General features: G+C 37.9%; 1 protein-coding gene across 2 annotated transcripts in view; it reads left to right on the top strand.

The window, feature by feature from the left end:
• The first annotated feature begins 1,022 nt into the window (after positions 1-1,022).
• LOC113229626 (solute carrier family 22 member 7-like) overlaps positions 1,023-27,726 on the top strand; it is a 45,904-nt gene continuing 19,200 nt past the window's right edge. Inside the window, exon 1 of one of the 2 annotated variants that reach the window (XM_026463292.1) lies at positions 1,023-1,584. In XM_026463292.1, coding sequence (XP_026319077.1) covers positions 1,427-1,584 — 158 coding nt within the window. In that variant the 5' untranslated portion in view covers positions 1,023-1,426. The remainder of the gene's footprint in view (positions 1,585-27,726) is intronic. The other variant, XM_026463291.1, reaches the window with a different exon arrangement.

Below are 27,726 nucleotides of genomic sequence, written 5' to 3'. Positions count from 1 at the left end.
ACATAAATTGACAAGAGCCTGTAATTTGACCAGCACCCTTACCCTTAGAAACCGGAATGCAGTAATACATTACTGCTTAGCGGCAGAAATAGATAAGGTGGCAGTACTTCCCTGAACTGCCTTTTTCAAAAGGAATATTTTTGGAGAAATACTCTTCGGTACTGCAGTGATAATAATTAGCAATAATTTTTTGTAAGTACAAAGTATTGTGGAACTGCGACTAGTTTTTGATTTTCATAATTCGTTTTTCATTCCTTACAAATTGTTTATGATTGCCCTTTGATTCGTTTTGGTCCCTTTTCTACCATTTACACGACAATAAATACCTACATACATGTACGAGTAGATCGGCGGTGAAGCAGTCGTGGCACCGTTGACAGTTTATCATTGGCAAGTATTATATTTTTAATAGTATAAAGTAAAGGCAAAATCAACGTATTGTCTTAAAAGCCACACTCACTTAGTCTTATTAAGCGTGTACATATATATATATATGTCCACCCTTATAGATGTATAGATGATAATTAAGCAGGAAGGTGGTGCAAACATTGTACAAATATTGTGATGAGTCATCAAAATCTTGTGCTGTGTGCTGATATCGTGCTATTTAACAGTAGTCTCTGATTTATGTGTGTTACAAAGTCTTAAAATGTATTAATCATTATTGCCACTTCCTATTTAGACGCTGGGTGCATTGAGACGAGAATAATTTATCAGTCAGTATGTAGGTACTAAGTGGGCATACAATCTTTCTAATTGCCCTCGGATTGAAGAAAAAAAAATCAGGAATGTTGTTATTTTTATTTAAGTAAGATAAGTTCCTAAGACCAAAAGAGCGATACATATTATACGATTGTAGACACGCGAACTCGTAAGTTATTTTGGCCGCGGCCGACGCGAACGTCGCGGGGCGAGGAGCCGCACGCCGCACGTGCGTGAGTACAAAGCTTCCGCGATACGCCATAGGTGCAGCGACGGGTTTTCCGGAGAATCTGGTCTTTATCTCAGGCAACTAAGGCGCGGTCGCCGCTCGCGCCGCTGCTGCCACGCGGCTTCTGCTGCTGCGAGGTCCTGCGCGCCACACCACACGCCACTCCCGCGCCGGCGCTCCGACAAACACGACGCTTTCAGTTCCAAGCGCGAACACACGCAATCCGAAATCAGTTAAACGATAAGCTATGTAACCGCCGCATCCGACCAATATAATCTCTATCACTTTCCATTTCGAACAACTATACTCGCAAAGAATGTAAAATAAAAAAACAGCTCAACCAGCGTTTTCTGTTTCTAAAATTTCGAGTGTCCGATTCTTTCTCCTTCGATATTCAGCTGACCCTTTAACTCTTCTGAATATTTGTCGGATTAATATCGTGTTATCTGTTACGTGAAATCAAGCCGGTGATTGAAGTGCTAGTAAAGCAGCAACATGTCAGGAGGTCAGGAGTGCGATAGCAGCGTCGAAAGCGCAGCGGGCGGCTGGGGGCGGTGGCAGGCGCAGCTGGCGCTGATGCTGGCGCTACCGGTGATGCTAACAGGTCTTTACGGCACCAACTACGTGTTCCTCGCCGCGCATACGCCACACAGGTACCTACCTACACACCTACCTATAACTTACATTATTATTTTCTTTATTGCGACATATTTGTTGGTATTTATTTGATTATGATTTTTGTTAATTCCTTGGGAACATTTTAAATTTCATACAACGCAAATGATTTTAGTAATTAACGTGTATAAAACTAATCGGTAAAAACTACGTAAATAAACATAAAAATATAATAGTAATGTCTACCGGTATAATAAATAATAAACAGTTATGTGATAAGGTAATTACAACGCGGCAGACTCCTGGAATATACCTACTTTGGAAGAAATCAATATCACGAATGTAAAAGTTGAAGGAGTGTGCATTTTTCGTACGTACAAACGTTCCTCTCAGGGAAGTCCGCACAGTGAACGAGCAGTACCTTAAAAGCGATGTTTTCACAATATTTATTAAAAAAAGGTTCATAATAGTAGGTAGGTATCAAGTTGGAAACATGATTAACAGTTCTCCGAAAATCGTTTGCCTTTTATTGCACAGATTTTATTTCATTTGCCCGAAAACATGTTACGATTTATTTTATTACACCATTTAAAGTTTCCCTATTTTGACGCATTGACAACTTAATCGTTTCTATATTATTCCCGAAAGCATTCCGTTTGACTAATTACCGGATTGGATATCCATAATGCATTTTTTGTTTTATGTTTTGTTTTACCTCAAATAAATTTTAGTATGACTGATAGGAATAAACGACAAGTGAAACTTATTAATAATAAATGAAGTTAACGTTATTATTTAAAAAATGCGATAATTATTCGAAACATGTTCGCAAATGCAACCAAACTCACGTCTGGCACTCGTCGGCTGCTGTAAGATATTTCTATGTTATAATTTTTTACCAAAACAGTCATCGCGCTAATGAAAAAGTGGAACCGTGTTCGTGTGTGTTGAAAAAGATATTCGTGTTTGTGATAGGTGACTAGTAGAAACAACAAATGGATAAACGGATCACTGAAATAAAGGTCGTATTCTAGAACTCTACTCAATGCTCAAGTCAGGATTTGAGCAGACTTGAGTATGATTTCAAGCACTGGAAATACGACCCTAACACGACAAATAGCAATTAAAAGAAAACATCTGGAATGGGGACCGACTTTATACGCGGGTCCCGCCGTGGAAATTACTTGTTTCGGAATCGCATTGCCAAAATTTGGTATACCTATTCAATATGGTAACGTGTGAGAGAAATTCGACCTTTAGAAGGTTAAACCTTAACCATAGATAAGTCTATTGATACGCAAACTAAAATGTCGTGAACCGATCAATTAGCTATTTTTCTAAAACAAATTATATTTGTGCGATAACAAAAAAAATTATGTAACTTTGTCAAACTCAAGAAACACTGAATGAAATGAAATCTAATTTTAAAGTTCTTATGTGTTTTATATATTGGCGCTTTATATATAGTTTTAATGAAAAGTGGTACAGTACGTCGTGCGGGGAGGCTCCCATCCCCACGTTATGCACCCCAAAACCTCTAGGTTTTTGCATCTGAAACTTTCAAATTTGAACCGTTTTGGCAGCTTAATTATATGTGGACCCTATTACAATTGTCTGGGTTACGTTCCAGAATGAATTCCATTGCTCTGAATTCGTGCTACAATGAATTCCCTAGTTTGAGAGACTTTGAGAGGCACACGTAAAAAGTCTAATTTATATATATTCTTTATTGCACCAAAAATACATCAGAATACTTAATTATAGAAAAAGTGAGCAAAGGTGGACTCATCTTATATTAGTTAAAAGAGATCTCTTTCAGCTAACCCAAGGCAGTGAGCACAAAGGTAAAAAGGAAGGAGAAAAATAATAAACTTAGCATGTAAACAGAAAATAAATAATAAAAAATAAGAAATGAAACTATTTTTCCGGATTTAAATCGCGTATATTTGTTTTTTCAAACAAATCGACGTTTCGGGCCCTTTACAGGCCCCATGGTCACGGGTGACTGAGGTGGTACAGTCTTCAACCAGTTATGTCTAATATAAATAATGCAAACCACCCTATTTTTTCACTATAGTTACAATAGTTACTAATTAAATACCTTATTTTTAATTTTACAAAGAAAACATTCCAATTTACGCTACATTAAGTTTTACAAATTATTTTATTGAATGAATTTTTATTAAGTTCAATTTATTATTAATTATTAATAGAAATTAGAATAAACTAAAACATATTAATTAGCACTCAGTCTTATGTCTGTTTGGGATTTTTCATTAGAGGAAATACTGGATCCCAAACTGGTGGTACGGAGCAACCATCTTCCCTGTTGAAGTTAGGATGTTTTTTAATTTCAATGGCCTCTCGCAGCATCCTGGATAGATAACGGACTTCTTTTGCAAGGACCTGGGGTTTGTCAAACTTCATTGAATGTGTAGGCTTATCCATGACATGCTCGCAGACTGCAGACTTGTTTACGCGATGGTGTTTGACATCAGCTATATGTTCTTTGACGCGGGTACAAATACTTCGCTTTGTTTGTCCAATATAAGAGAGACCGCACTCACAGCCAAGCTTGTAAACTCCTGTATCCTGTAAGGGGATGTTACATTTCACGGGTCTCAGGAACTGAGAAATCTTCCTCAGGGGCTTGAAATAGGTCTTGATAGATGCACGCCTGAGGACTCTTCCGATCTTGTCTGTAACACCTCTCACGTAAGGCAGGTCTTCGCTCGATTGTTGATGGTTTCACATGGGGCCTGCGGCATTGGCGTGGAATCTTCGACTTATTCGCATGTAGGACTTGCTTTATATGCTGAAGTTCCTCTGCCAGATGGTTACTGTCGACACCTTATGCTCTCTGAAACAAAGATTTGCCCACGGTAGCTAACTGGCTAGGATGGTGATGGGAATTACCATTGAGATACCTATCTGTATGGGTTTTCTTTCGAAATACAGTATGGCCTAAGGTGTAATTAGGATTTCTTTTAATTAAAACATCTAAGAAAGCTAAAGTACCACAATTCCCTTGTTCCATAGTAAATTGGATCTTAGTACTAAAAGAATTAAGATGGTCCAAGAAAGAAGGTATGCTATCTTTAGGTAATATTGTGAAAGTATCATCAACGTACCGTTTGAAAATCTTCGGCCTAGCTGGGGCCATGGGTAAAACTCGCTCCTCGAAGTCTTCCATGAAAATATCGGCAACAACGGGAGATACCGGGGAGCCCATCGCTATAGGTACTGTCTATTTGTAGTAAATAAATAAATAAAAGATACCACTTACATAAGTATTATAAACGCGAAAAATATTTAACGTAAATATACACACATACAATATTTATTTATTTTTAGCCTGTATAAAATCAGATAAAGTAATTACATATGCAATACCTGCATGCTACCCACAAACCCTCGAGCAAGCAATTATTATGTAAGTCAAACCTTGAGGTCATCAAGATCAATTGGAATTAAAATGTGTGTGCATCGAGGCAATCACTAGGAAATACAAACCGGAATGTGATAGATAAGCACATGATAGGGTTAAAAATAACAGCAAACTATTTTGATACTGTTAAATTATAAGGTACAGTTTGAAGAAGTATTATTTATTAGTACAGGTACAGCTTCACACTTCAGTTTAAGGATATGTTCACATGATAAGCGTTCAACGCGCGTTGGTTTTTGAATAGTGTACACATGGCGGGCGCTTCTCGGGTGTTGAGTGCGCGCTGCCACTGTTTCAGTGTAAGTTCGGTATTAGTCGAAGATGGACATGGAAACAAACAGCTATGTGTTTGTGTATTTTATATCGAAGACAGAGACAGCAACGCAACAGGAGACGGAAACATTGGGTCCATCCTATTTGATTATCCAAGCTCAGTGAAAGGCACTTCATAACTTTGTATCCTAAACTCAGACAATAAGAACCCAAATTTCATCTCAACATCACATCACAGAATATAAGAACAAGTTCTTCCCAAGCCTTTCGGCGGCAGCGTCGAGCGCGCGGCGGCCGCGCGCGTGTCTGCCGGCCACTGACTAAAACGCGGCTCAGTGACAAAATAACTTTTTCAGATATCATAGAAACCATAACCCGTTTTCAGAATATTGAAACTGTTTAATGCTACTTCAGCTTTGCATCGTTAGGGTAAGTCGAACACGTTAACTAATTCTAACTGTTTTTAAAAGAGAATTTAAGAAATCGGTTATTTGACCACGGTAGATGTGAACGCCTACAGCGATTTACGTACAAAGTTCGGTAAGTTACCCGTTGAACGCTCATGTCATGTGAACATGCTCTAAAATTCACAATCCGTCATGTGTATGTTTTTGCCAATTTCGAAACACTGAGGGAAATTCTCTGCATCCTACGTATGCAGGTGTGTATATGGATAATCATCCACGTACGGGTTTCGAACTGGTGTATCCCAGCCCTACTACCTAAATTACTAGACTCAACCCCACCAGTTCTCCTAGTCAGCATTCCTCTTTAAACATTACCAAAACTCCATAGAAAGCAGCTCAGTTCCGTTCAAACTCCCGGCGCATAAACACGTACGAATTCCATTTCCATTTCTTATGCTATTTTTCATTTTATTGTACCTACATTATCAGTTCTTCCCAAATTGTACTACAATTTTCGGGAAATTGTGTATTTTATAAAAAGACTTTTACTAAGCCCCGTATAGTATTGGTGGCAGCGCAAAGGGATCAAAAAGGTCCCAAGTTCCTGTGTGCATAATTACCGTGTTTACCTATTTTCGTTGATGAACTAAAATCCTGAAAGAAAAAGAAAGACATTCCTGAAAGCTGATGTGTCTACTTAGCTACTCTACTGTGCGGACTTCTTCACCGAGCTCTACTTCAAGCAACGAGGTTTACAATATTCCTGACTATCCTGTGAGTTGTTTCTATTCCTACAATAATTTCGTACTATCATCACTCATTAATGTCATCAGGACATCAATGATTTAAGTGACTATGTGAAGTGAAATAATTCCAAACTAAAGTTTTAATTTTTTATAGTCTAGTATAGTAGTATATTTTATAGTATATTTAATTATAGTCTTAATTAATTAGTTGTTAATTTGTTTCTTACGTTAAACTTCAATTACTCACATTTCATTATTTCGGTTAAGTTAGTAGCATTACATGGTCTTTAGATTTAGCTTTATTCAATAACATGACTAAGGTTTTCGACACCTGGTACTCTCGACAACGTGTAAGGTGCATTTCTGCGAACTGATTGACCGCACGTAGGAGATTACCATTCTAGAGCCAGTTTTATTTTATGCATCTTAATTTTAATAATTAAGATGCATAAAATAAATATTACGCCTATATAGGTCACAAATACTCTTATTATTGTTAACTATTACATATGTCCAAGAAAGAAAAAACACTGAAGAAGGTACAAACATGACCGAATTAGATTTAAACTTTTTGACCAATTTTATCGGAACATTTGATGGTTCTCGAGAGAAGGGACTTAATTTGCCTTAATTTTTTAACAATTGCCGTAATAATAATAATAATATTGGTCAAATAACCGATTTCTTGCTGTAAATATAGCACAAAATTCTAAAATCTCGCTTTTTCATCTCAGTCAGATATTCTCTTTAAATATATTCTGAGCCGATTTGAAGGCAAAGCTGAAACGGCGTGTGCCATCAAAGAATTCAATAAATGGGCACATTTGGAAGAGATTTTAAAAGTCCAATTTGGAGACAAAAACAAATTATGATTACCTTTTTTCAGAGCTGCATGACTGCAGACGGTCGCAATTAGTCTGTTAGTCAATACTCGCTGAGAGTCGAGTCTTGCCTCGCAAAGTTATTAACTGAAATCAATATTTCTATTCCCACTAATAAGAAGAGCGAACTAGCTGGCCGTGCCGCTGCTATGCAAGACCTGGCATTGAGCGTATTCATGATAGGACTTCACCCACAGTTGTCAACAGCCGTCGGCTGTAGGGATCCTGATATTTGAGTGCAGCTATATGTGATGCTATATCCGAAGAGAAAATTATAGGAGTAACACATAAAAAGTATAATTGAACATGTTCATCCAACGGAAACCATATCGAACAGTGTCGAGCAAATGTTAATGCATATTCTAGGCCGCAATTCCAAGCACATGGCCAATTCAGGCCGTGTACTTCAAACGCTCCTGTTTGCAAATACTGCAAAAATATAGGGCATGCCATAGAAAATTGCCGCAAACGGGAATACAATGACAGGAAATTCGGTAATCCGCAATAAGCAACAAATCGTCAACCGCCCAACAATTTTCCCAAGCGTAATCAATCTATTCTCACTATTAACTAGCCTGAAGAGCAAAAAGTATTGATGAAATAGATAGCCACGATTTAAACGAGCAAATCTTCTCGCTGAGTATCGTGCGGGAAAACTAAAAGATAAAATCGATACTATTCCATATAAATCATTGAATCCCAATGTTTCTAAATCACTGAATTCTACTGTTCCCAAATCCTGTGTATTGGATTCAGCACCTGAACTAGAACAAAATATACCGAAATTATGTAACATTCCTAACAATTCATTGAAAAGGTACTTACCGTTTGTCGAAGTCTCATCGTCAGTATCTCCAAAGCTTTTAAAAACTTCTCGTCGATAGTGAAGCATCCATAAGTCTTATACAAGCGGATTCTGTAAAAAGGATGGCTGAAATTGTAAAACATATCATAAGTTTCAGCGGCATAGGAACCACGAACAACCCAATGCACTCGCTTGGCCACATTCTCATGGATTTTAAGTCATTGAAACATAAATTTCACTTGTCCAAATAGTCGAAACTCATTTGTAAAAATATACGGCATGATCATATATCTTTTCAACAATACTAACATTATTGTCATCATCCACCATAACACCGTCATTTATCCTGTTCCATCTGAAATTACAAGGTTTTTAAATGAAAATCACGACATTCCAATAGCGGGGCATTTAGGTTCTAACAGAATCAAAGAAAGATATTGCCCAACAACATGCGCTCCGAGATTAAAGATTACGTAAAGAACTGTAAACTATATCAATCTAATAAGGCTCTGAGTCAAAGTCAATCGAGCTCCTGTGCAAATCACGACCACTTCCACTCGCCCATTCGATAAAATTAGTCTCGATGTCGTTGGTCCTTTGCCCGAAGCTGGATCTCAGAAATTAAAATATATACTTACTCTTCAGGACGGCCTCACAAAATTTTCCATTGCATATTCCAGTTCAAACGCTACTGTTGAGGAATCCTGTGAATGCTTACTACCTACATTTTATATCACTGTTTGGCATTCCGAAATCAATACTTACAGACCAAGGTACCAATTTTATAACAGACTTATTCAAAAGGACTTGTGATTTCTTGAAAGTCAAAAAGATCTGGTCGTGTCCCGATCATTCGCAGATCCAGGGGGCCCTAGAGAGAAGTCACTCGACTCTTAAAGAATATTTAAAATCATATGCTAACGAAAATCAGACTAATTGGCACAAATTTATTTACACCGCAATATTAACATACAATACAACATATCCATACAACAACTCGGTTTGCGCCATACGAACTTGTTTTGAATATAAACCATACATAATATCCATGACTCTGTTTTTGATCTACGCACAGACATTACTTACCCTGACTATATGAAAATGCTTCATCACCGTCTCGCACTATCTCGGGAAAAAGCGTTACAATACATTCAAACTTCCAAAAAAAAAAATCCAAGGCGTATTATGATAAACGAGATAGCATTACATTGATCTGTGTCAAACACGGGAATCGAAAATACGTAACGTCATCTTAAATGCCAACCGTGGCCATTTCGTAGTAACCTCATGGGTACATGATACCCGTTATCAAAGGGAAGTACATCAAATGTCAAAACATTCTCGTCCAGTACAATTTTAAATTGGTGATTGTCTATTTGAAAAATCACGTCAGGCTACAAAAAGTACTTTCTCCATTATGGAAAGATCCGTACAAGGCCGTTAAGATCCACGGAAATAATACCCTATCCTTAATCAACCGACGTCGTTCGAAACATCACCATAATGAGGTCAAACTGGCATCTGAAAAGGAATAATTAAAACTTAGCTAACATATCATTTTCACCATCCATTATTTTTATAATTACAAATTAATTAACAAAACGGCACTTATTGTACCTTACCTTTTAATTCAGAATAGGTACTAATGCTATGTGATTTTGCCTTGCGCTACAAAGATGTACGATCCGTCCAAACACTTGTTGAAAGAACGTCGTGGAATCTTTTTTGATCCATCTGGAACTGTGAAAATAATTAACAATTTTATTCACATGATCATCTCGTCCCTGTACATATAACATTTGCTCCAACCCACACTGCAAATATAAAAAGTGTATACGGCACAATACGCTATTTATGCCAACAAAGTGAATTAGCTAATGACATTGAATGCCATAAACCTGTTGATTCTTTATTGTATGATGTAATTCGAGATTATAATTCTATATCACACCTTATACCCGTCAATTCGAATCGACGTGCTTGGTTTTCTGCTGTTGGAACTGTTTTTAAGCATATATTTAGAACTTTCGATGAAGATATTGCACGTAAATACAAGCGAGCTATTCAAAAACTACAAAATACTGATAAAAATTTCACACGGACCATTTTTTGTCAAACTTAGCGATTTTAAATGCCTCAATACACGAATTAAATTAAAAATCAATTCACGTTACATGATGTCATGGATAAGTTAATCTAAGCCATTAAAAATGTCTCTGATTTCACAATCTCCAATAATTTTAAAAAATCATTTGAACGAAATTCTTATAGTACGGACAACGGCACATCAGACTACACATTTTTGTTCGAAAATCGCCTCCAGTGCAACGGAACAAGATACGTCAATGTGTAGCTTGATGTGCTGGCGTGTGTACTACAAGCGAATTTATTAACACTGTCCTTTAAAGTGGAAAACAAAGTAAATAGCATTTTATTTGCAAAATCTAACCTATTACACCCTTCAATTGTAACTCCAGAACAATTACATAACGATATAGTTAGCAATTTTAAAAACTTACCTAGGTTTAAAGAATTTCCAATAGAATTAAGTTTAAACAACATTCATTTACTAACTAATCTAGCGGATTTAGTTCTGTACTACCTTGATGATAACTTGTTATGTTAGTTACCCTTTAAAATTACAAACTTTTTCATTATAACTTTATTCGTTTGCGACTTTTAAAACTGGGCTGTAGTTCGACGAAATTGTTTCCGCAGCTGTAATTAGACGTACTTAGATAAAGAAAGTACTGAGACAGTTTATCTGCTCTTGGAAAATCCCTGCACGTGTCACGTGGTGGGCACGCGAAGTGCGGTGGGTGCTGCAAAAGACGCGCTTGTCCTGCCTTCCATAAAGAATACTGTGTCGTTATTTAATTTATTATAATAGTAAATAAGTACCCATTGACAAGGATTGTGAAGCCACCGATTGTTATACACATTTTTATGCCACGAAACAGTCACATATTTCATTTTTTAACGTTATTGACATGCCATTAACCCTTTGTTTGCAGGCGCTAAGGTAGTAGTGATTTTCCGCAATGTTTTGCGCACAGACCACATAACTACTTCGTTTTACAATTATGCAAAAATACATTTTCGCATACAACTACATCAGATAAATCCATAAAATTCTGATTAGGTTTAAATTTGACGATACAAATCATATGTTATTGTTTTCCTAGTGAATAGTCTTATCCGAACATCATATTCTAATTAGAAATAAAACTTATTACTTGCCTGATGCAGTTCTGATGCGATGCAATTATTTTATATTAATTATTAAATTATTCAACATAATTGCAAAAAATTATAATTCATTGCCACGCAACAAATCACCATAAGTATTTAGTCCTCACATTCAAGTGTCTGGGACGTAAATTAGATACTTGAGACTCCGACTGAACATGCCGCAATGTAAATGTTTATGTTATAGCTCCGATAACGAGACGCCATTAACGACCGCCGCCCGGTGGCGAAGCCACTTGAAAGTTGAATCGGCTATTTGCTTGTAACAATGTGTTACAGTGTATTTTAAACAGACACTGGGACTTTTTATTGTCAAAGTTAGTCACTGAATGAGTAGTTGATAAACAAAAACACCCTTTTAACCAAATATTGGTCAAGTATAAAATACCACGCAAATATAATGGCTATGAGACTTCATTTTTGCTATTCAATAGTTCGTAATGTTTTTCACTAAGTTTAACAACACTTTTTCAAAAACTATTACTTTACACGTAATCTTCTGGTTTCTCGAGTAATTTCACATAAATATCCTATAAAATATTCGCCTTTTATTACGCGAAAACATTATAACTGCCTCCGTGGCCGAACGGTTACCATGCCGGACTGCCACGCAGAGGTCCCAGGTTCGATTCCCGGGCCGGGAGAAATGTTTGTATGGCCTACATTTATTTCTCTCGTGAGTTTGGGTGTAATTTGTGGTTGTCTATGTGTGTGTCCATAGCACCCGCGACACAGGGTTTCCCTAGTGCGGGGCTATGTTGAGTGTGTGCGTTATTTATTTATTTATTTATTTATTTATTTATTTCAAAACACTGTCCGCCGACTTCGTTAACGTGGATGGCCGATTGACGTCACGCTTTCTTTATTTTTTCTTTTTGTCTACATAATAGTTCTGTTTAACGCAGACAAATTAGCTTAATATAAGAGAGAATAATGAGAGAATAATTACATTCAATTACAGAAAACTTCAATGTCAATGTTACATGTTCCATTGTGGACAAGATTACAATTAACTTGCCACAAAACAATTTCTATATTTCAAATTTCACAATTCCAAGCTTTGTCAAACTTGCTGATAAAAGTTACAATGTTCTAGGGGAGATTTCACTTCTTTTGGCTGCCGATGTCTTCTTCAGAGTTTTGAAGTTCGATCCTTCGAGGTAGAAGGCGTTCCCAACGAGCCAATTTTAATTAATACTCATCTTGGATACATTGTTTCTGGTAATGTGCTACCTTCAATTAACTTTTCCACTTCAATGCATTTAGAGGAAAGTATTTCTGGTCAAGATTTTTGTGTTAGGAAATTGTGGGAGACTGATAGCGTGCCAGAGAATCAGTAAAATTACACAATAAAAGACTAGAAGTTCGCATGTCACGAAAATGTGACTTAAATTCGATTTATCAGATTCTGCACCTCTTCCTTCCAAACTTCAAAAAATCTGGAAGGAGTTTCATTCTTCCATATACAATACGAATAAAATCTTTATATCTCGAGACCTACATCTACATGAAGCACAAGAAGTGGATTCATGTAGATGTAAGTGTCGGGTCGGATCGGTCTATATGGACTCGGAATTTCTGATGCGTCATCTGACGCATATGGGTGTTGCATATATTTAAAGGTGCAAACCGTTGATAAAAAATATCATATAAATCTCTTATGCGCCAAATCTCGTATTGTTGGCTAGATTTCAAATTAACTATTCCAAAACTAGAACTCAATGGAGTCTTACTTTTATCTAAACTAGTTTCAAAGGTCTTAGCCATAATAAGTAATGTAAAAAGGATATTTCCATTTTGTGACTCAAAAATAGCTTTGGGGTGGATAAACACTGATGGCTAATCCTGTGAAATTAACTAATGGTATGAACACGGAAGTTCACTCCAGGTTTGGCAAATCCAGCAGATATTCTGTCTCGCGGTGATCCCAAGGATATTTTACACAACTGCTTGTGGTGGCATGGTCCTGATTAATTGAAGAATAATTGCTACTGTTTCCAATTGTCAGATGTAGAGTTCCCTATTTCATTATTTGATGAGCAAGTAGCTCAAACCTCGAATCTTCCTACTGACAATTGCATAATGCCATTTTTTACAAGGTTTTCTAATATTAATAAACTCTCGACAAATACAGGTTATATTACAGTTTTAGAACTTCAAGATTCTTTACAAGTTATCATACGATATGTTCAACATCATTATTTCTCAAAGGAAATAGATTGCATAAAAAGGGGTGTTGACTATAAAACAAATTCCAGTTGTCATTTCAAAATGTTACACCCTTTTGTCTATGATATAAACATTTTTAGAGCAGGCGGGAGATTACAAAATTCTAATTTACCGCTCACTAGGAAATTTCCAATAATTTGGCCTAAAAGGTGTGACGTAACTCGACTCATAATTCTGAATGAACATTTAATTTTATTATATGGCGGTCTGAAACTTATATCTATCAGCCTTTCACAACGTTTTTACATCTTAAATTCAAATAAAAATAAGAGAAATAAAATAATATTATATATTACTTATTTATTATTATTGGTTATTTATTTACATGCACAAGATATAAAGCTGAATCTGCTAAAATGGGTTCACTTCCTAAAGAAAGATTATCACAAACACCAGTTTTTGAAAAGGTAGGAGTTGACTATTGTGGATCATTTGAAATCAAACAGTCAACCATCAGAAGAAGTATCATCAGTAAAGCATACGTTTCTGTGTTTGTTTGTTTCGTTTCAAAGGCAGTACATTTAGAAGTAGTATCTGACATGACTAGTGACTCCTTTATTTCTGCCTTTAAACGTTTTATTACACGTAGAGGACTTCCTTCAAATATGTTTAGGGACAATGCTCAAACCTTTAAGGGTGCCGATAAGCGATTAAAAGAGTTGTATCGTCTACACAACAGTGTCACATTTCAAAAGACAATTACCGATTACACTTCCACCAAGGGCATTCAATTTCATTAAATTCCTGCTTACAGTCCTCACCAAGGTGGATTATGGGAGGCTACAGTAAAATCATTCAAGTTTCGTATCGAGTTCTTAGGTTTTCGCGATTGTTATACATAGGAATGAAACTATTTTTCCGGATTTAAATCGCGTATATTTGTTTTTTCAAACAAACCGACGTTTCGGGCCCTTTACAGGTCCCATGGTCACGGTTGACTGAGGTGGTACAGTCTTCAACCAGTTATGTCTAATATTGATGCAAACCACCCTATTTTTTCACTATAGTTACAACAGTTATTAATTAAATACCTTATTTTTAATTTTACAAAGAAAACATTCCAATTTACGCTAGGTGCATTAAGTTTTACAAATTATTTTATTGAATGAATTTTTTTTTATTAAGTTAAATTTATTATTAATTATTAATAGAAATTAGAATAAATTAAAACATATTAATTAGTACTGCAGTCTTATGTCTGTTTGGGATTTTTCATTAGAGGAAATACTGGATCCCAAACTGGTGGTACGGAGAAACCATCTTCCCTGTTGAAATTAGGATGTTTTTTAATTTCAATGGCCTCTCGCAGCATCCTGGGCAGATAACGGACTTCTTTTGCAAGGACCTGGGGTTTGTCAAACTTCATTGAATGTGTAGGTTTATCCATGACATGCTCGCAGACTGCAGACTTGTTTACGCGACGGTGTTTGACATCAGCTATGTGTTCTTTGACGCGGGTACAAATACTTCGCTTTGTTTGTCCAATATAAGAGAGACCGCACTCACAGTCAAGCTTGTAAACTCCTGCATCGTGTAAGGGGATGTTACATTTCACGGGTCTCAGGAACTGAGAAATCTTCCTCAGGGGCTAGAAATAGGTCTTGATAGATGCGCGCCTGAGGACTCTTACGATCTTGTCTGTAACACCTCTCACGTAAGGTAAGATGGCAGGTCTTCGCTCGACTGTTGGTGGTTTCACACGGGGTCTGCGGCGAAACGTCGGTTTGTTTGAAAAAACAAATATACGCGATTTAAATCCGGAAAAATAGTTTCATTCCTATTCAAGTTTCGTTTTAAAAGAGTCTTAGGTGCTAAATTATTTACATTCGAACATTTAGTTACATTGACTATTGAAATTGAAAAGATTTTAAATTCGCGCCCTATTTGTCCGTTGACAAATGATCCATTAGATTTCAGTGTTTTGACGCCTTCACATTTTCTAATAGGTTGTCCATTAACTTCATTTCCACAGCCATCTATCTTTATTGAATGTTCCTAATAACCACTTAAAATTTTGGCGGTCCATTGAACAATTCAGGCAGCATTTTTGGCAGGTGTGGTCAAACGATTATCTAGTCTCCTTGAATAAAAGGACAAAATGGCAAAATAATCAGCCAAATATACATGAAGGCGATTTGGTTTTACTAAAGGATGATGTGGTTCATCCACAATTCTCGCCATTGGGTCGTGTAGTAAGAGTCTTTCCAGGCAAGGACTCTAACGCAAGAGTTGTTGAAATAATGACATCGTATAAGAAATTGCATTCCAGGGCCTTTTCTAAAGTCGTTGTATTGCCAATATAATTTTGTATTATACTATGACTACTACCTACTTGTTATGAATACTAGAGAAATACTTATTCTAATATATGTAGTTATATATTTTGTTTAAATGTATCTTAAACATTTTAATATTTAAGTTGTGACTGAAGTGTCAATAGGTCGTTTATTTTAATTTCAAGCGCAATTATGTCAACGTATACAATTTCCTTCTTGTTAATTACTTCTTTATTCCTTTGCAATTTATTTATTTTTGTTCATTTTGTTCATGTTATTTTGACGGAAATATTGCAGCTGTGTCTTTATTAATGTAATTATTTATTATATAGTCATTAACATTGTTGCTAAGATTTCTAAGAAAGTTTTGAACTACGAAGCCATTAAAAAGTTTAAAAACTTTTTATTTTTTGGCATTGATTTTTAATTGTAAAAAAGGTAGGAGTTTAAAATTTATAATGACTGTAATATTCTGTTATTTATAATTCCAAAGAACAGTTGAGGATTGAAAAAACTTTTACTTCAGGTAGTAAACGTCAAGTTTTAGTCTTTACGATGCGTAATAAAAAATCTGCAACTATTGATTTTGTTCAACGATAATTAATTCCAGGCACCTTCGGGTACGATAAAGACAGCACAGTTATAGATAGGTACTTGATCAATGCAAGGGTCAGTGGAGAAGAAACCCAGTCTTGTCGACAGTCCATGACTAGTCGTTTGTGTTTGACACTTAAGGCAGTCTTTGACTAGGGTGATGCCAATCTTGTCAAAGTTAACGCCTTCAAAAGAAGGGTGTCTATTTTCCAGAAAACGTAGTCTCTTTAACCTCACTCCGACTTTTCGTGATATGTCCACACTGATAGCCGACCATCTTTAGCAACTTGATCTGGACCTGTCCAAATCGAACCTGGGCAGATACATTGAATCCGTGGTCAAAAATGCAGTCGGGAAGCTTAGCATCCTTTCCAAGGTAAGGCGTTATTTCACATCGGGACAATTGCTTCAGTTGTATCAAGCACAAGTCCGGTCATGTCTTGAATACTCTGCTAAATACCAACTGCTCACTTTGGATTCAGTTGACAATCGTGCCAAGAAGCTTATAGGTGACTCGGACCTAGTAACACCGCGTAAAGTTGCTTGCTTATCGGTGTTCAACAAGATAAATCACGGGGAGTGTGCTATAGAATTCCACGATTTAATTCCGCCTTCCGCTTTTCATCTCTGGGGAACTAGACGTGGGTGTCATTAATTAGGATATCAAAATGTGTTTATGCCCTCCTGTATAAGTACTCTGTAGAATTACCGTTCTGAACGTATGATTTCGATTGAGATGAATGAGTGATTGACTATGTCTCACTCTTCGGTTAGACTTCAACCCGAGTGGTTTGTTACATTTATAAAAGTGGGCTTGAGTTCCACTCCTAGTGGTTATACCAAGGGTTCGCACGAAGCGTTACGCTTCCACGAGTGGAGTTTTCTGCCTGCAGAGTAATTCCCTAAACGTTGTAACTTGGACCTTTTCAAGGCGAAAGTGAATAGGCATTATTTAGATCAGGTGAAACGGGTGTCGAATGTGCACTGGTATTTTACTTAAAATTGTAAAACATTTCTTCTAGATTCACTGATGGAAATGCAAAGGAATTGCTTGTTACACATCATAAATACCGATTTCAGAGAGAGGTGTTATCACCGTATGTGTTTTACTACCTGGCAATCAAAATACATCGCCTGGCAAAAAAAGAAATATTGAAAACTAGACGTGTGTAGGTAAATGTAAGTTATAAGGTGCAAATCAGGCAAAGAGTCATCACCAATGTCCTTAAGTAAGTAAATATAAAAGTACATAATTACTATAAATAAACACCATTTGAATAACATGTGAGTGCACAGAATTCAAAGATGTTATTAAACTGACTTTTCGTTACTTCCTTGTTCTGCGGCATCTTCGATAGAAGCCAAAGAACAAACTTTTTAATTAATGCCATTTCAATAGTGTGCGCCTCTGACGTTCAATCGGGTGCAATGTCAGTAGCAGCCATGGTAGTACACACATTACATATCCATGGTCGTTTCAGAGCAGCTTAATCACAAACTTACAACGCGAATAAAAATACGCGACCGGGACAAAGCGATAAGCATGTATCGCAACGGGTGACCAAAGTCAGCGGTTGCGCGTGCGCGTTGCCGGCTCCGACCCGCACCGGATCGCAGCGACCCAGAGATTTCAGTAGTCTCTTCTCCACTGAATATTGTAAACGATCAAAACGATATAGCTCATTTACCTACTTCGCTTCGCATTGTACGTTAAATTCTTCGCGTGTTCCAGTTCAGTATTATTTACATTAACATTGGGTCGCTTTAATGGCTTGTTGTTGTTGTTGTGCTATTGATAAAATCTGCGGGTCGTTTATATTTTTATGGTGAGGTTGAAGGCTAGTCCTGTATACTAGATTAAATGAGTTCATGGGAAGTCAGTGTGCCGGCGGCGCCGGTGAGAGGCGCCTTTGCGGTTATGGAAATTTTAGACTTGTCTTATTTAAACATCAATAGATACCTTTGACGCGGGAATGAATGAAGGCCTCGAGTGGACTGCGAATGAACGAGGCCTTTGTGAATTCTGACCTGTGAATAAATGATCGCGTGTAATGTGACGCCTCTCCGCCAGAGTTATCGGGCTCGAGTAGCTGATAACGCCATAAGGTCGCGAACTACATGTCTCTTCGGTGGCCGTGTAGGTACAGCACATGTTCTTGGTATTAGCCCGAGTGCACGTGGACGGTGCGGGCGTCGGCCTACGTCGCCAAGTCAACTTTTCAAAGGTTAGCAACCGACACCACTGAAAACTATGATTCTATAGACTGAGCACAAGGAGTACGCGATAAACGATATGCTCGATATATGTAGGTATATCATTTTAATTGCATTACCGGCATTACTTTTACCTTTCAGAACGGGTAGTCCAAAGCTAAGTACAGTAATGTTGACATTTAAAAAGAGCTGTGCCCGCCGGACGGTGAGGTGTTTGACCCGCTCCGTTGTTGTGGGCACATCGAATGTGTCGCTGCGTGGGTCGCGTGCGCGCACGTGACGCCGGCGCCGGCGGCGCGGCAACGGCAACCCCAGACCTGTCACCACGCTTAGAAAGAACTCGCTAAATCCGGCTCATTTGTTTCGATGTAGCGCAGCGAGAACTTCATGATGTGAACGTAAATACCTAATTATAATAGAGGCGTAAAAAACGACGTCAGGAACGTATAGCGGATTTAAAGAAATTGGTAAATTTTTGAATTTGAACAAACACAATCCTGTCTCCATACTAACTAGGACACCTTTTGCCTGTATCGGAGGTCATTAGAAGGAATTCATCCGAGTCGTTGAACAGTTAACGAAGTGCAAACTCACACAACGCGTCATGTTCCACATTCGCGCGGAAGTGCGCTATTCTCTACTGAAAAAAAAAGAACTTTAAGATCGTACTTTTTAGATGTCTAAGAATAGAGCCGTAGTCGTTGACCGTTGGACGCCTGTACAACATGTCTACTTTTTTGCAGTTGTAGACTTTAGCTGTACACAGCGAGTGAATGTACTTTAGGTACCAAACGTTTTAATCGAATTTGATGGGATTTTTTTGTTTGTTATTTTTGCAATGGTTAAGTACATTTTTTTAGCGCAACATTCATTTCACCGTGAACTTCGGCCTTTATCTGCATCTAACCACTCGTTTGCGAGCAGTTCGGCGCAAAGTAGGTCCAAATTGATATAATTCATAGACTTAGGAATAATTTGCTCGTGGAATACCGTGCTGCTTATACGAAATGTAGTCACGTTTCTGTCTTCGACGAGTTTCATGGGTGTTTGTTTCATTTCATGAAAAAATAACTATTTCAGAGGAAAAAATAATGTTTTAGTTTCTTTTAGTTGAAAAAATATTCATTTATTATTTATTCATATTCATTGATTTATATATTGAAAAAATATAAATATGTTACAATTTCCACTTAAACTTCGAGTTGCGGTTATAACAATATCTAAATTGCACTAAATTTATTTTGAAACAATTAACATTTCATTAAATTACACAAGATTAAAGTTATCAACAATAGTTTATCATATAAAAAATCTGCTCGGTATTCTAAAAATAATTCCTAGTCTAAGAACGATTAGTTTGGCCTACTGTAGTACAAAGTGGCGTTTGTTGTGTACACAGCAGTTCCGTGAGTCGGCAGCTCATATTAAGCGAAAGTCGTTTGGGTTCCCTGCATCGTGCGAGCTCCTCCACCCGAAAGCTGCGGGAAACGATTGCCTTTCATTCTCTGATCTGTTAACTTAGTAACAAAGTATGTTGTATACGTAACTGTAGACGCATTCGTGCGGTATGTCGTGACGTTTCATGTACGGACGCGGTCATTGTGACAATGTGGATTCTGCACGCCGTAGCCCTGTATTGCATGCTGATTGTTTCACGCGCAAATGCCAAGGTTTTGCACAATTACTTAATATTTAATTTGCTGACGAATTTGAACACATCATTCATTGTACTGCACACAGGCCGTCGGCGCCGTGCAATGGTTATGTAGTTGCGTTGCGTAAATGTATTTAACAGGAACACGCGTTTATACTCTTACTTGAGCGTCAGGCGCTATCTCGAAAAACCAGTACCATAAACCGATTATATCATCCTGAATTTTATTTTAAACAGACTGGTTAGCCTCTTATTGTGGATATAAAGTTATGGTCCAATCTCCTTTTAGTTGACTGCACTGCTGCACTAATCAAGTAAATCAGAATACTTCCATTAATTCGATCCTTTTTGCAATAAGAATTTTGACTTGAACAATGATCATTTATTACAGAGATATCGATGTGAAGAATGATTCCTAAAATAATGATCACTGTACTGTCGATTTGAAAAAATGAAAGTAAACCATTCAAGTATTATGTCGCAGAGTTTCGGGTGTTTTGCTTGCATTTTGGATGAGGCACGTTTTCCTTAAAGTAGCTGTGATGAGAGTGTGGCTACCGGCCTGCGTGAAATAAATGCGCGTGATGTCGCAAGCAAGACTATCCGAGAGCATAAAAGGGCTCTCCGCACTCCGCAAAGGGCCGCTCCGCTCCGCCCCACCTCCGTCGTCACGTCGCGCCGGTGCCGCTCCCTGGTCCTTGATAAAGTGAACGACCTTGGCAAACACGCACCCATCTTGCTCCAACACGTATTAAACCGCCATCGGCTAATTATAATACAACAGTTTGCATTCCTTAACCGGAGGCACGTAACTTAGGGTCAAAGCGGCAGAAGCCTCTCACGCACGACATTTTTAAAGTACATTGGAACCAGCAAACAACTGTACGGTGCTGATGCCGCACCGCCGCCGCCAGATAGCTTTTGCGAATTAATGAAAAAAAAATTATTAACATTTTTTAAATTTTATTTTAAAAATTATAACCGTTTTTACTGCTGTGAACACGGCAAAACGTAACTGAAAACACTGACAAACATCACACATTTTAGGGGTAGTTTAAAAATAAACAATGGCGATGTTTAATGAAAACTGGATGAGAAAATATAGGGTTACTTTTGAGGACACATAGACAAGAGATGTTAGTTGATTGTGTTAAATGTTGCTTATAATATATAAAAGATTCGTACTCGTAAATAAAAATATATCATATTGTATGTTATAATCTTCTAATGTATATTTATTATTAAAAAAAGTAATTATATTTTTTTGAATCTCTCAAAATCTTCACTCTTAACATTATGAGCCCAAACACAGACTAGCTGCTGTACATTGTTGAGTGTTGTCTCTTCTGTCATTTTAATCATCAGATCGCATCTAAGTCACCATAACATTTTATTTTCATTGAAATGACATCTCTTTTAATGGGATGGTTAACTGAAAGTGGGTGAAATTGAATGAACCAGATCCGTTCCCTAATTCACTACCCTTAATTTGGTATGTTCCACTTTTCTTTAAATTTGAATGGGGCCACAACTGAGGTACATACACCCTTTTCAACAAATATGTATCATCGAAACTGGTTATTTATTTTACTTAAGTGTCTTTTTGGAGGAGTTTGTTAAAATCATAGCAATTAAATAACGCGATGTCCTTTTTAGTTTATTTAAAGTTTATTTGGTTTATTTTGATGACCTCTGTGGTCCAACGGTTAGGACTGTGGGCGCTTGATGAGACCGGCCCCGGTTGGATTCCCGGTAAGACCAATTTGGAAAACGAACTTCTCTGAATGTTCTGGGTGTGCTGATTAGTGACCTGGAGCAAAGACCGTTGCTCTGATTGTCTTTGGATCGTTGGATCGGGAAGTGTGAAGGAAAAACAGGTCTTTTTCTAATGATCACATTTCGTATGAACACTAGTTAGTTACACCCATCTAATAACCCAATAAATCCCTTAAGACAGTGCTACATAAATGTAGTGTCTATAGGCCTACGTGCCGCTCTGCCGCCGCACAGCAAGGCCTGGCCTTCTGCGTCGTGAAGACTCGTTCATAGTCGCCGTAGAGGTTCTCTTCAATGGCATAACTAATAGTCCTATTAAAAATAGATGATTATGATGTTATTTTGTATGTAGAAAAATGTTAACTCGTGCGCAACAAACGAACATAACTGAAAGTTACATCTTCTGTTAGTTCTTTTATTTATATATTTATTTGGAAAACCAACAGATTACAAATAAAAATAACAAAAACAACATAATTTGGTAAGGCACATCATTCAATATGCATATACCTAGATACAAAAAAAGAGAATAATTATAATAAAATAAAAACTTAATTATTAATAATAAATCCAAATTATTCATTAATGTAGGTACTGAAATTTATGGTGAAAATGATTGATTATAAGATTGGAATAAACAGTCGATATTTTTTTTTAACACTCATAGCCGCACACTAGGGACACCCTGTATCGCAGGGTGCAATTACACACACATAGGTAGACAACCAACAAAAAAAAGATAATGTTTCGACGTTGATGGAGAGGTACCTATTATTCGACAGCAAGAAGCGCTATGCATACGGGCTTGTATAAGGTATGCCTGAGGAATTGAATGCTAAATGTCTTGTAGAGGCGCGATGCAACCTCTCCATGCGTACCGAATGGACCGCGTACACCGGTTTCAAGACAACAGAAGCAAATTCATGATCACTGTGAGATAAATTGTTAAACAATGCAATATTGTTATGAGCATTATTCGCTATGAAACCAATCATTCGTGCAGATTTCTAAACTATATGAGATGAAATTCAGTCGACTGTCCAAAACAACACCGAGATTGCGAACCTCAACTATACTTCTTTTATGTCGATGTTATCAATTTTATGTGACGGGATATGATTGACTTTTTAGGGTTTTTTATGTGAAAACATTTTTGGCTCTTTAGTAGGTATTATTCCATATGTAATGGAACATGCACACCATTCCCTAACTCTATTGAGATCACTTTGAAGCAGCGCTACGTAATTCAAATTGTACACAATCTTGTACAATTTTAGGTCATGGGCATGTGAATAAAACTTCCTGCCATGGATTTGAGAAATAATATATATAATAATAAAAAAATAATAATAATTACAATCCAGTAGCGATTACCCTACGATATGAAATAAAGAAAGTGCAGAAAAAGAAGATAGATCCAAAGGCTAATAATGTACGGAGACTCGCAGACAGTGGTATCAGAGAGAACATTACCCAGGAAATAAATCAGTGGGCTGCAACCGTACGGCAAACTCCCCTTTCTACTGAAAGTAGTATCAGTGACCTTTGGCAAATTATTCGTTCGTAAGTTAATGATATTTCTAAGAACTTTCTGCAGGAACCCAGAGTCACAAATAGAAAACAAGATTGGATGACCATATTACAACTAATGAAAGAACGAAAGCAGTATAAAAACACCAATTTAGCCAGATACTGAACAGATACAGAACTGGACAAATTGATACGTATAGAGATAATTCGCGCCAGAACTCAATTTAAGCTGAGAAGTGAAAAGTGCAGTTCGGTGCGCGTTCGGAAACGGACGCGCTGCATTGTGCAGATCTGCAAATCCAACTTCAACGAGGATGAGGTTTGTTGTAGCAAGATGCTGCTGTTCCATAGCCTCAGCAAAGCTGAGAATATGCCATCTCGGGGATGGAGGCGTGAAGAGTCTCCAGGATATTATCACACTCCTCAAAGAGACTGACCCCGACGACGTGTTTACATTCGTGGCGAAAGAGCTGCACAAACTGCCTCCAGTCACGTTCGATCACGTCGATGTCACCAGGCTGCTGAAGGATATTACTTCCCTGAAGTCAAACCTGGCCGAGTTGCAGTTTAAATTGGAGGCTTCAGATAACACCATAAGTGAGCTGCGTGCCCAAGTTGCGTTATTAAGCAACGCTGCTAAGGTATGTAGGTAACCAGAAACCTCTAATATAGACACGCGACGTGGGGCGCAAAATGCATCCATCAACAGTGTCGAGTCGGCACAAATGGTTGCGTCACCGATCGCTGCTGCCGTCATGCGTGATGCGCCGCACTCTGCTGCCCGCATCTCCGTCCCGGCGGAAACGTCACGCGTGCGCATGTCAGTCCCTGCACGTGCATACGCCGCTGTAGCCGCGTGTACCAGCCGACCCACCACTTCAAAACTCGAGCGGCGGCAATCGGCTAAGAGCAAAAGCAATCGGCTAAGAGCAATAACAATCCCCGTGAGCCTGTTTCTGAAGGTGCAAAACCACAGGGGCGGACGGACCGGCTGCTGTACCTGTCACGACTACATTACTCCACGAAATCTGAGGAGATAGTGGAGTACATCAGATATAAAGCCAAATACACCCTGAGGGTTGAGCGGTTGTAATCCCGCCACAACGTAAATTTTAATTCGTTTGTGGTGAGAGTGCCGACCGAACATCTGTCGACCTTCATGTAGGAAGAGTTTTGGCCGAAGGGTGTCATGTATCGGCGATTCCGCGGCCGGTTACCTGACACCAGATTGCGCCACACGTCTCGGACAAGTGCAATTCGTGAAGATTAGGTAGAAATAGTGTTTTATTATATTGTATGTATGTTATTCCTTAAGGTAGGTATAAATTATATGATTGTTTTATTGATTATTATGTATGTTAGTCTATAAGGTATGTATGTATGGGTCTTTGTAACCTGAACACAAATAAATAAATAAAATAAAGTAAAGGAGGAGCTTTACAAGCAGCAAAGGTCGGACATAATAAAAATAACACAATGTCAATAATAAATGAAGCCGGGAATCTTCTTTTAGACATAAACAGCAAGAAGAGAGCATGGAGAGACCACATCAGAGACATGCTTGCGGATCCTTTAAGGAAGCTCCCTGTCCTTACTGAAGATAGAACTGGTCCTCTTATTTTAAAATCGGAAGGTTTAAGGGCACTAAGAACAGCCAAAACAGGGAAATCTCCTGGGCCAGACAACATACATATAGAAATTCTGCAGCTCCTTGAAGAAGGCCAAATTGCTGACACACTTCTTTAATCGGATCTATGATTCTGGAACGTTGCCCTCAGATCCACGTTTGTTACTCTTCCTAAGAAACCGAATGCAAAAACGTGTTGTGAATTTGGCACAATGAGTCTCATGAGCCACATACCTACAGAACCTACCTTTGCATTTTTTATTTTTTTATAATACCTAGTGACCGAACGAACAAGACGTGCTGCTGATGGTAAGCTACACGCCTGTCCATAACAGTTGCAGTGCCACTCAGAGCTTTAAATCGCAAGTATCTGAGGGGCACTGCTACTGCGCCCATCACCCTGAGACATAATGTCACATAATGGTTTGGAGAATTTATCGCTCCCCTACCGAACAATAAAACGGTCTCTTGAACTTCGTGAATGGCGATATAATTATAAAGTTTCGTGGTTTTTACAAAAAGCTTTGTTTCAAACCGGGCAAACAATTTTCAATCGCTGACATGACCATTTACAAAACTAAAAACTGTCAAACATTTACGGCAAGTGTGACACTCTCCTTGGCGACTCTCGTCCAAAGAGACTGGTACAGCCAGCCGGTGATAATAGGCGGCGTCTAAAGCCGCCACAATGGCATATATTCCATGTGCCAGTAATTTCACAAGCACCCTTACCTTTTAAAACCGGAACATTATGTTGACATTACTGCTTGGCGGCAGTACTACTCTGGACAAATTCTTTCACAAGGAGCTCTACTACTACTAAAAAATTTAAAATCTAAAACTGCTAATAGAAAGGATGAAAATTAATGGAAAAGTAATTAATAACTTGCGCTATGCAGATGACACAATTCTGATCGCTTTTACAGAGAGTGACCTACAAAAGATCTTGGATAGAGTAAACAGATGCAGTGAAGACGCTGGCCTCACAATGAACATCTCAAAAACTAAATTCATAGTGATTTCCCGAAATCCTGACTTAGATCCAACTATACCAGTGGATGGTAAATATCTCGAGCGCGTCCGGCAGTACAAGTATCTCGGCGCTTGGATTAATAAAGTATGGGACTCGGACCAGGAGATAAAAACCCGGATTGAGATCGCCCGAGCGTCTCTCATGAAAATGAAAAGGGTGTTGTGCTGCTGAAAACTTTATATACAACTTAGAATCCGTATCCTCCATGCCTGTTATATCTGGCCAATCGTTATTTACGGCAGCGAGGCATGGCCCATCAAAGAAGAAACCAGACAGCGTCTCGACGCATTCAAGATGTGGTGCTACCGCCGCATGCTTGGTATCAGCTGGATGTAGAAAGTCAAGAACGAGACAGTACTCCTGCGCATTAACACCTTACGCCTACTGACGCGGATCATTAATAAGTGCAAAATAGCATATCTCGGCCACATGCTTCGACACGATAGATAGAATGCTTCAACTTATAATGATCGGAAAGGTCGAAGCCAAGAGACGCGGTGCGAAGACGTCAAAAGTCATGGTTATATCGAGTTCTTAGGTTTTCGCGATTGTTACACATAAGAAATGAAACTATTTTTCCGGATTTAAATCGCGTATATTTGTTTTTTCAAACAAACCCTAAAAAACAAATATACGCGATTTAAATCCGGAAAAATAGTTTCATTTCCTAAGTCATGGTTACTTAACTTAAGGGAGTGGACCGGATTCACGAGCGCGCAGCAACTGTTTTGTTTCGCCTTGGTAAGGGATAAATTTGCCATATTGACGGCCAACGTCCTGTGATGGAGAGTCATTTTAAGAAGTAGAATCCTTCATGAAAATTATAAATAAGATAGGACACAGATACGATCCTTGCGAGACTCTGGATTGAGTGTAATAAGCATTAGAATCATACCAGCGACAGAAACTGTTCTCTTTTTCTTAAGTAATTGATACGATATTACATACCAAAGTTAAATGAAAGCGGCGCACGAATGAATTCAGATCATTAGCGATTTGACAGTCCTCAGGCCGTAAAAGTACTTAAATATTAGATACTTGGCCATTTTTAAGTAAATTGTATTTTTAATTAATAATGTGACGTAGGGTGACCACAAACTAAAAACAACAATGGAAATGTACTAAACATTTTCAGAATTGAAATTAAGTGTTAATTGTGGTAATATGTACAACACTGGAAATACAAAAAAATCCAATTGATAGGTTATGAAAAAAATAATTCCACAATATATCGGCTTGCATATATTTAATTACTTTTTTTTTCTTAATCACGTATTTTTATATATCCTCGATAGTCCATAATCGATACTTGATAGACATTAAACAAAACTTAATTTGTGAGTACACATAGCATCATGAGGACGTCGCTTAAAGTTTTAATCGGCAATGTGTGCAGATGCCACGTACCGGAGTGCGAGGGCAACATAAGCCACGGGGC

Source organism: Hyposmocoma kahamanoa, unplaced genomic scaffold, assembly GCF_003589595.1.
Source record: "Hyposmocoma kahamanoa isolate Upper Pololo Valley unplaced genomic scaffold, ASM358959v1 62, whole genome shotgun sequence".
Lineage (NCBI taxonomy): Eukaryota > Metazoa > Arthropoda > Insecta > Lepidoptera > Cosmopterigidae > Hyposmocoma > Hyposmocoma kahamanoa.
This window is presented reverse-complemented; position numbering and strand designations above follow the sequence as displayed.